General features: G+C 45.6%; 2 protein-coding genes across 2 annotated transcripts; both read left to right on the plus strand.

The window, feature by feature from the left end:
* Positions 1 to 40: 40 nt before the first annotated feature.
* LOC117940554 lies at positions 41 to 4,993 on the plus strand. The gene is made up of 4 exons (XM_034865801.1): positions 41 to 64; positions 203 to 561; positions 3,394 to 3,613; positions 4,721 to 4,993. Exons 1-4 carry the CDS (start codon positions 52 to 54, stop codon positions 4,840 to 4,842), a joined length of 714 nt encoding a protein of 237 aa, XP_034721692.1. The 5' UTR covers positions 41 to 51; the 3' UTR covers positions 4,843 to 4,993.
* A 1,988-nt stretch (positions 4,994 to 6,981) lies between these two features.
* wu:fj16a03 (uncharacterized protein LOC335475 homolog) lies at positions 6,982 to 9,637 on the plus strand. The gene is made up of 3 exons (XM_034865802.1): positions 6,982 to 7,152; positions 8,820 to 8,921; positions 9,507 to 9,637. Exons 1-3 carry the CDS (start codon positions 7,101 to 7,103, stop codon positions 9,590 to 9,592), a joined length of 240 nt encoding a protein of 79 aa, XP_034721693.1. The 5' UTR covers positions 6,982 to 7,100; the 3' UTR covers positions 9,593 to 9,637.
* Positions 9,638 to 10,811: the final 1,174 nt, after the last annotated feature.

Below are 10,811 nucleotides of genomic sequence, written 5' to 3' on the forward strand. Positions count from 1 at the left end.
AATCACATGCTCGTCCACGGTGAGTCACATGTCCCCCACCGACTCAACAGCATGCTCGTCCACGGTGAGTCACATGTCTCCTACCGACCAATCACAAATTCACAGCTGGCCAATCACAACACTGGACCAGTTTCACTCATCAGACACGAAAACAGTTAAAAACAACATTACCAATACTAACTACAGCGACTACATTTCCCAGAAATCCCGGGGCTCCTGTCTACCATGTGGCAGACGCTGGGCCAGGTCAACAGTCATCCCTCAGTCTCCATGGCAACAGGCAGAAGCGACAGTTACGCCACATACCTGCATCAGCAGCACATTGCGGCCAATCAGGACGCAGACTTCAGCAGGCAGGTGTCGCTGCAGCGGCTGCAGGACGAGCTGAGTGCCGACACGTCAGAGTCCTGGGAGGACGGGGGGGGGGACACGGGGGAGGACGGGGGGGGCCACACAGGGGAGGAGGCGCCACTCTGCAGCCAGACAGACATGGCGGCGCTGCGGAGGAGCTGCTCCGAGAGCCAGTGCACCGCCAACGCCCGTTGCCATGCCGACCGACAGGTGAGATCAGCTCATATAAGAATATGTAGGTAGATATTATATAAAATATTTTACAATACACAAATATGTATGTTTATAGCCAGTCCAGGCCAGAGGTTAGCCCCCCCCCCCTTCTCCTCCAATGAGATCCTTTATCTTCAGGACTATTTCCATTGGAGATTATCTCTGAAGCATCAGAACTACGAATGAACACATGAGGAGTTATGGACTTAACAAAGTAGAAATACCTGAAAACATGTCTTATAGTCTAGTTTCTTCCCGTCAAACCTGGATTCATCAGACCAGAGTCCAGATTTCACTGGTCTTATGTCCATTCCTTGTGTTTCTGGTCCAAACAGATCTCTTCTGCTTGTTTCCTCTCCTTAGCAGTGGTTTCCTAGGCTTGTTTCCTCTCCTTAGCAGTGGTTTCCTAGGCTTGTTTCCTCTCCTTAGGCGTGGTTTCCTAGGCTTGTTTCCTCTCCTTAGCCTTGGTTTCCTTGTCTTGTTTCCTCTCCATAGCCGTGGTTTCCTAGGCTTGTTTCCTCTCCTTAGCAGTGGTTTCCTAGCTGCTAGTGGACCATGAAGGTCTGATCCAGTCTCCTCTTACCAGTTGTTCTAGAGATGTTCTGCTGCTAGAACTCTGTGTGGTATCATCTGCTCTCTGATCTGAGCTGCTGGAACTTGTGATTTCTGAGTCTGGAGACTCAGAGGAACTTATCCCCAGCAGCAGAGGGGACTCTGGGTCTCCTTTTCCTGGGGGGGGTCCTCATGTGAGCCAGCTTCGTTGTAGTCCTTGATGGCTTTTGCGACTGCACTTGGGGACACATTCAAGTTTTTCCCAGTTTTCCGGACCAACCTACCTTCATTTCTTAAAGTTATGATGACCTTGTTTCTCTTCTCTTAGCTGATTGGTTCTTGCCATAATATGAATTCTACCAGTCGTCCAATAGGCTGTCGGCTGTGTATCAACCTGACTTCTGATGGTCCCAACTCCATTAATAAGGAAGAAACTCCACTAATGAACCCTGACAACGGCCACCTGAGGTGGGGGGGAGGACCATTTCAGGGACTTGTAGCCTTTATTAACGGTCTACTATAAAGGTTATCTATCTAGACTAGGTTTCAGAAGATTTAGGTAGGAGGTAGTGGACTGAAACAATAACAGAACAACCCACGTGTCAAAGATTGAGAATATTTATACCTTTTATTATTATATACAAAACCTCAGGGTGCACCCCCAAGTAGCCTAAGATTTGTTTATATGGTGTATACAATAAACATAAAATAAATAAAAGACAATATTCAGAAGTGTTCCTTCTCAAGAGTCTTGCTTTTGTCTTTAGTCCATGGCATAAAATAAAATCAAATACCGTCCTTTAAGATTCTGTAGTTCTAGTTGGTGGACTTGCCATCATTCCAAGGGACCCAAAAACCTGACCTGGTGAACAAGGTCTGAATAACACGATGAACTATGTGGTAACATATTATACATAGGCTAAGTACAGTGTATTAAACATATGTTACACTAACAGTACTCATGTGTTGATCTCTACGATGCAGACCAACAGGGTGAGCAGAACTGGAGCCAGCGCCCCGTGTTGAATCCAAGCGTCCAGTTTACAGACATACTGACACTTACATTCTTTATAACCCAGACGCATATTGTAAATGAACTTAGATAGACTATCTTTAATATAAAACATTAATACGCAGTAATATGGGAACCACTTGCATCATAGCACCCGATACTTCCATCGCTTTGGCTAGCTAACTCACCAAGCTTCACGTCGGACAAACACGTTGAATATCCCACACAACGAAAGTCCCTGAAGGCTCCCTGGCAGCGGCACGGTTCCCAACGTGCCTTCCGAGTGTTTAGGTGACATATGCAATCATATTTAGACGTTAATGTCTCTGTTATGTCTTCGTGTCGGCGGCTAACCGCCTGGCTGTGTGCTGTCACCTATCAATCAAGGCGGGATCAACTCCTGGACCAATGTTTTAATTGGTTCATAATAACCATTTGCATTTATAATAGATTAACTAGTTTTATTTTATAATAATATTATTAATAATAATATATTCATATTTGTTTCCAAATTTCTTTCTATTGGGCAAGAGACTACCTCATGAAGATCATTGAGAGAACACCAAGGGTTAGCAGCGCTGTCAAAAAAGCAAAGGGGGGGGGGGGGGGGGGGGGTACTATAAAGACACTATAATATGAGACATGTATATATATTATATAAAAATATTATATAATATATATGGAATGTAAATAGGATTAGGCATTGAATTATTAAAATATATATTTTAGGTGGACCCGGTCTAGTTAACTTGTTCCAGGTGGACCCGGGTTAGTTGATGTGTTCCAGGTGGACCCGGTCTAGTTAATTTGTTCCAGGTGGAGCCGGGTTAGTTAATGTGCTCCAGGTGGACCCGGGTTGGTTAATGTGTTTCAAGTGGATCCGGGTTAGTTAATGTGTTCCAGGTGGCCCCGGGTTAGTTAATGTGTTCCAGGAGGATCCGGGTTAGTTAAGGGTTCATGTGTTCCAGGTGGACCCGGGTTAGTTAATGTGTTCCAGGTGGATCCGCGTTAATTAATGTGTTCCAGGTGGACCCTGGTTAGTTAACGTGTTCCAGGTGGACCCGGGTTAGTTACTGTGTTCCAGGTGGACCCGGGTTAGTTACTGTGTTCCAGGTGGACCCGGGTTAGTTACTGTGTTCCAGGTGGACCCGGGTTAGTTACTGTGTTCCAGGTGGACCCGGGTTGGTTAATGTGTTCCAGTTGGACCCGGTTTAGTTAATGTGTTCCAGGAGGACCCGGGTTAGTTAATGGTTCATGTTTTCCAGGTGGAGGTGTACCCGGGCTCTGGGGTTCTGTGTGATGTCCGCTCCCAGCAGGCGGCTAATCAGGCGCCATCTCCCACGGCGATGGCTCGGCTGCTGCTGCTGGGTGTGTTTGATATGAACACCCTGATGAACAGCAACCTGCGAGGGGGGCGGAGCCGGCGGCCCGCCTTCCACCCGCAACGCAACGCTCTGGACCCGCACAAGATCAACGCCATCTTCAGTACGTTATATTCATATCTATCTCTAATACTACCCTTATGTACCCTAATGTACCCTAATGTACCCCTAATGTACCCTAATGTACCCTAATGTACCCCCAATGTACCCCAATGTACCCCTAATGTACCTTAATGTACCCTTATGTACCCCAATGAACCCCTAATGTACCCTAATGTACACTAATGTACCCCAATGAACCCCTAATGTACCCCTAATGTACCCTAATGTACCCCTAATGTACTAGGGAACGATATTGACGTTATCGCGCTATCGCGGTGGTAAACGTGTCTCGATATCGTTGTGGTTGGGTTACAATAATAAAAGGACAGGTGTCCGTCAAAAAGAAAGAGGAATAAACAGTCCCGCGGAACAAATCATTGTTAACTACATAGACCATGATCCTTTGCGCTGCGTCGTCATACCAACCGTTCTTAAGCCAATAGGATTGCACGCGGCACGCTGTCCACACAAGCTCACAGCAAGCCAGCATGGCCGACAGCGATACTTGTAAGGATGAAAACAACAACAACCCCGAAGTTGAGATTGTGCACGCCCCTGCAGCTTTCAAGTCACATGTCTGGAAACATTTTGGTTTCGCCGTGTCAAAAAACGCAAAAGGAGAGAAGGTGGGGGACAGACAATGGACTATATGCAAGCACTGCCACAGGAAACAGCAATACAACACGGGAAACACAAGCAATATGCGAAGTCATCTGACGACTCTTCATCCGGAAAAGTTCGCAGATTCTCTCACAAAGAATGTCCTGTCCAGTCAAAAAACCTGAAGGAGGCATTTTCAACAACTACGCCACACAACAGCGCAAGGGCTCAAGGAATCAGGAGGAACATCGCGGGATACATAGCGTGTGATTTACGTCCCTTTCTGCTGTAGAATTCCCTGTTGTTTACAATTGTTCTAGTTGCTTCTTAACTTGAACATTGCACTAATGTACCCCTAATGTACCCTAACTCTCAAACACAAGATCAACGCCATCTTCAGTACGGCTCTCTTATCTGTGTCTTCACGCTTTTTTCGTTTATAAATACAAATACATAAATATGTATAGTGAATATCTCTCTGACCTCTGACCCCTGTCTCTGTGTCTAGACGCCATTTTGGCTCGGTTTCCTCTCGCTAAGCGAGGCGTCATCGGCTCCGGCATCAACTCCAAACTGTCTGAGATCCGATTCCACTCTCGCAGAGCCAATCGGGACGCCCCTTTCCTCTGACACCCCGCCTCCCCTGTCAGCAGGACCAATCAGAGAACTTCATCTTAACTCTGTAAAGACACTTTTAAAGTCCAACTGCAGACAAACTTTATTTTATTGTATTTATCTGTGTTGTAACTATGAAGCTTGCTAAGCCGCGTTTATTGTCTGAAAGGTGCTTTACTAACAAAGTTATTATTTACTAATAAAGTTATTATTTACTAATAAAGTTATTATTTACTATTAAAGTTATTTTTAAATCAACACAAGGAGACGTCGCCGTGTCCTATATAGTGTAAATGGGTGAATTAAAAGTTTAGTTCAACCATACTCCATGTAAATAATCACTACTTTTAGCATGTAGCAGACCCAGACCCAGACCCTGCACATACAGACCCAGATCCAGACCCTGCACATACAGACCCATACCCTGACCCTGCACATGCAGACCCAGATCCTGCACACACAGACCCAGACCCAGACCCTGCACATACAGACCCAGAGCCAGCACATACAGACTCAGACCCAGACCCGGCACATAGAGACTCAGACCCTGCACATAAAGAACCAGACCCAGACCCTGCACATACAGACCCAGACCCTGCACATACAGACTCAGGCCCTTCACATACAGACTCAGACCCTGCACATGAAGACCCAGACTCAGACCCTGCACATACAGACTCAGATCCTCCACATACAGACCCGGGCCCAGACCCTGCACATACAGACTCAGACCCTGCACATACAGACTTAGACCCAGACCCTGCACATACAGACTCAGGCCCTTCACATACAGACTCAGACCCTGCACATACAGACCCAGACCCTGCACATACAGACCCAGACCCAGACATGTTAGGGTTCCAGCCTGATTAACTGCTGTACTCTGACGGATAACAGACCAACTGCATTCTGGGGCCTTACCGAACGGACATGCAGACCCGTGGACGGCCTCCTGTAGTCCATGTGTGTACGGTGCTCTTGTTACGCACGGTGCAGGGATCGTGGACCCAAACGCGAAGACAGACGGGAATGTGGAGGGAAATCATAAAAATCAAACCATATAAAGATGTCCTGTAACAGCAGAACGAGCTCCAAAATCACAAGGGCTGGGGACAGGTGGAAGACATCAGGTAATCAGAAGGACTGGGGACAGGGGGAGACATCAGGTAATCACAAGGACTGGGGACAGAGGGAGACATCAGGTAATCACAAGGACTGCGGACAGGGGGAGACAGACAATCACAAGGGCTGGGACAGGTGGAAGACATCAGACAATCACAAGGGCACATGTCCTCATGTTGTTCTCTTGTTGTCTTCATGTTGTCTTCATGTTGCCCTCATGTTGTCCTCATGTTGTCCTCATGTTGTCCCCATGTTGTCCTCATGTTGTCTTCATGTTGTCCTCATGTTGTCTTCATGTTGTCCCCATGTTGTCCTCATGTTGTCCCCATGTTGTCCTCATGTTGTCTTCATGTTGTCCTCATGTTGTCCCCATGTTGTTCTCCTGTTGTCCTCATGTTGTCCTCATGTTGTCTTCATGTTGTCCTCGTGTTGTCCCCATGTTGTCCTCATGTTGTCTTCATATTGTCCTCATGTTGTCCTCATGTTGTCCCCATGTTGTCCTCATGTTGTATTCATGTTGTCCTCATGTTGTCTTCATGTTGTCCTCATGTTGTCCTCATGTTGTCCCCATGTTGTCCTCATGTTGTCCCCATGTTGTCCTCATGTTGTCTTCATGTTGTCCTCATGTTGTCCCCATGTTGTCCTCATGTTGTTCCCATTTTGTCCTCATGTTGTCCTCATGTTGTCCTCATGTTGTCAATAACATGATTGATTCCACCCAACGCTCTTTGCCAAGTACAAATCTCTACTTTCATTAATTTTGGGTCTTATTCAATTTTATAGCATTGTAAAACAAATGGAAGTGTTGTTGAAATAGTATTGAGTAAAAGTTGACATATTCCAGTCTGTGATTATCATCAACATCCATTCCTTTAATTTTAGTCTACATAGTTCCTAAATTCCTGAGAATGACTCAGCAGAAACACACCGTCAGGTAATGAGTCAGCTAAATTTAGTCAGACGTTTTATCTTTTGAAACTTTGAACAGAACAAATTTTGGACAAACAGCGTAACATGAGGTCAGTTCTGTTTGTCTTCATTGTGTTTGTGTGTGTGTGTGTGTGTGTGTGTGTGTGTGTGTGTGTGTGTGTACAGAGTTTAAAAGTCCAGCTTTATTCTTCTCGTGTCAGTTTAAGGAGAGAAGCTGAAACATGAAGATGAAGATCTGTCTGCTGCTGCTGCTGCTGCTGCCGCTCTGCTCAGGTACACAACTGGGCTGGGTGCTGGGTGCTGGGTGCTGGGTCCCCGCTGACACTGACGGTGCTGGGTCCTTACTGAAACTGAGGGTGCTGGGTCCTTACTGAAACTGAGGGTGCTGGGTCCTTGCTGAAACTTAGGGTGCTGGGTCCTCGCTGAAACTTAGGGTGCTGGGTCCTCGCTGGCACTGTCGGTGCTGGGTCCTTTTGGGATTTAAAATTGTACATGTGCTTAAACATTGTGTGTTATTTGTATACTACATTTAAGCTAAACAGTAAAAGCATTATTTCGACATAAATGAAGACATGTTGGTAATGCATTAAGTTTGTTGTTATAAGTATATAGTTTGTTATATTAAGTTGTTTTGCAATACTTCTGTTTTATAATAGAAGATGTTCTGCTACATTTAGTTATAATCCAGCTCTCCTAAATGTGTCAGAAGTAGAACTGATTGTTAGGGATGCTCCCTGAGTCTGGTTTCAACCTCTTACCCCCACTGATCTTTTCCTGAACTGAGGGTCATAAACCCTAAGGCACATTCCAACTGAAACATAACGGATAAGCACACAAAGACATCCCTGTGATCTGAAGACCCCCCCCCCCTTTGTGGATAAATCTCGGGGTGTAAGAGCCAAAGAGTCAGACAAAGGAAGGGGAGAGCTGTGACAGCTGGATCCAGGTGACTTTGTCTCAGGATATCCTTTGTAATAAATGGATTCACATCCACATCTGAGATTTTGATACTAATTGGATGAACCTTGAGAATGGAGCAGGATTTAGCTCCAACAGTCCCCACTTACACTGTCGGTGCTGGGTCCCCGCTGACACTGTCGGTGCTGGGTCCCCGCTGACACGGTCGGTGCTGGGTCCCCGCTGACACGGTTGGTGGGGAGCGGGTCCCCTGTTTCATCGCAAATTTTTTTTTAAATGTCCTGTAAAAACAGATGTTTAGAAAATGTTTAGATATGCAGAAACATGAACGATGGTGAACAGACGCACCAAGAGTCAGCCCGGTCTCAGAGTTCTGTGAAGTGATCACAGAATGGTACCAGTGCATTCCGTGGTCATGGAATGTTACCAGAGCTTTCTATGGTGGTGGTATGGAATGTTACCAGAGCTTTCTATGGTGGTGGTATGGAATGTTACCAGAGCTTTCTATGGTGGTATGGAATGTTACCAGAGCTTTCTATGGTGGTGGTATGGAATGTTACCAGAGCTTTCTATGGTGGTGGTATGGAATGTTACCAGAGCTTTCTATGGTGGTGGTATGGAATGTTACCAGAGCTTTCTATGGTGGTGGTATGGAATGTTACCAGAGCTTTCTATGGTGGTGGTATGGAATGTTACCAGAGCTTTCTATGGTGGTGGTATGGAATGTTACCAGAGCTTTCTATGGTGGTGGTATGGAATGTGTGAGAATTTCGTGGTGGGCACTACGGTATTCTCACGCATTCCGGAATTCACTGACTTCTGATTGGACATGTGTCCACTGTGTTTCCTATGTGTGGCTCAGGCTGTCTTCTGATTGGACAGGTGTCCACTGTGTTTCTTATGTGTGGCTCAGGCTGTCTTCTGATTGGACAGGTGTCCACTGTGTTTCCTATGTGTGGCTCAGGCGGCCTTCTGATTGGACGGTGTTTCTGGTCATGTGATCCTGTGTGTTTGTGTTGCAGCGGAGCAGTCGTACATCGAGTGTTACGGTCAGGACTTCCTGATGGTCAACAACCTGCTGATTTACTGCAGCGGCACAGTCCAACAGGCCTGCTACACCCGAGGTGAGTCACACAGCACCCCCCCCCACCACCACAAATGCATGGCCTACTTTCATATGATACCAAATCTATTCACTAGCTTTACAACGTGTTTCAGCAGCGTTAAGTAACCCATGTTCCAGGGCTAACGTTAGCATCGCTGGTCACACTGTTCAACAACGGGAACGTTAGCATCGCTGGTCAACAACTGGAACGTTAGCATCGCTGGTCATGCTGTTCAACAACGGGGACATTAGCATCACGGTAACGTTAGCATCGCTGGTCAACACCTGGAACGTTAGCATCGCTGGTCACGCTGTTCAACAACGGGAACGTTAGCATCACGGGAACGTTAGCATCGCTGGTCAACAACGGGAACATTAGCATCGCTGATCACGCTATTCAACAACGGGAACGTTAGCATCACGGGAACGTTAGCATCGCTGGTCAACAACAGGAACGTTAGCATCGCTCTAAACAGTAGCAAACACATAGCAAATACACGTAAATTACATAAATGTAATTCATTTGACACCAAAGTCCAAATCATTTATAATATCATGAACATAAGCAGTTCCTGTGATGATGCGTTTCCTGTTCCTGTTGCAGACAACAGGGAGAAAGGCTGCACTTGCCTGGAGAACTGCTCCAAACCCGGCTGGACCTGCTGCCATAGCAACCGCTGCAACGCCTGAGTCAATCACAGCCCTGCAAGCACCAAGGGCCATCTCCCAGAATGCATTGCAGTATCTCTGTGTCTTCCTGAGAGTGTGAATAAAGTTCAGGAATCATTTGAAAGCTTTTCATTGGTTCTCATTCTAGTCGAATCATTGGTCTTTATTATCAAAGGTGAAATGAATCCAAATTAAAAAATAAGATAATTAATTATCTCTGACTCATGAAACCCAGTATGATGATGTCATTTACTGAGAGCAGCTGAATCAATCTGATTGGCTCAGAGATCTTTTAATTAATCCTGGTGTTGTCTCCGGGTCAAAAAGGGACAAAAATTGACATTTTGTCCCTTTTCCAGATGTAGTTAGTTTCACTACCACTAGCTTACTACAATAACCCCCATTTATGCAGAATTATTGCTAATATCAGAGAGGAATGAAAGAGCGTTGGAAGGAATCCATTTTTTTGGTAATTAGGTTAAATAGAAACTCAGATTTCAGATAGAGACATTTATTAAAGAGGACAACATGAGGAATAACTAGTTTTTTTTTTACATTTTACGTACATTATTGTTACTTTTTTTGACATCTTTTCACATTTTAGTCACCTTTATTGACATTTTTCTCTTTTTTACTCCCAATGCTTTAAAATGGACCAATACCAGTAGTTTTACTAGGTTTAGGAATTCATGGTAAATAATCCTCATTTATATAGAAATATAGCCAATGTCTAGACGCCATGTCCTTAATGGACTGGCTAATGTTAGCGTTAGCTAGCGGTCTCTGCAGACGTCATGTCCTTAATGGACTGGCTAATGTTAGCGTTAGCTAGCGGTCTCTGCAGATGGGACTGGCTAATGTTAGCGTTAGCTAGCGGTCTCTGCAGACGTCATGTCCTTAATGGAATGGCTAACGTTAGCGTTAGCTAGCGGTCTCTGCAGACGTCATGTCCTTAATGGACTGGCTAACGTTTGCTAGCTAGCTAACAGGTGATACCGCTCCTGCTGTCTGGGAAACCCCCGTCACCACGGAAACAGACCCAGGAAGGACGCGTGAGGCGAGTCGTCTGTTTGAAAAACATTTATTTGCATTTTTTTGTTGAAATCTTCAGTACAGTCTGTCGTCCGACAGGAATGTATGAGAGAAGACATGATTGGCTCAAAGCAGTCACATGATCATCATGTCGTTACAAAAACAGTTAGCCCCGCCCCTCCAGGGCCACTCCCGCCCTCCCACGATT

Source organism: Etheostoma cragini, unplaced genomic scaffold, assembly GCF_013103735.1.
Source record: "Etheostoma cragini isolate CJK2018 unplaced genomic scaffold, CSU_Ecrag_1.0 ScbMSFa_2725, whole genome shotgun sequence".
Taxonomy (NCBI): domain Eukaryota; kingdom Metazoa; phylum Chordata; class Actinopteri; order Perciformes; family Percidae; genus Etheostoma; species Etheostoma cragini.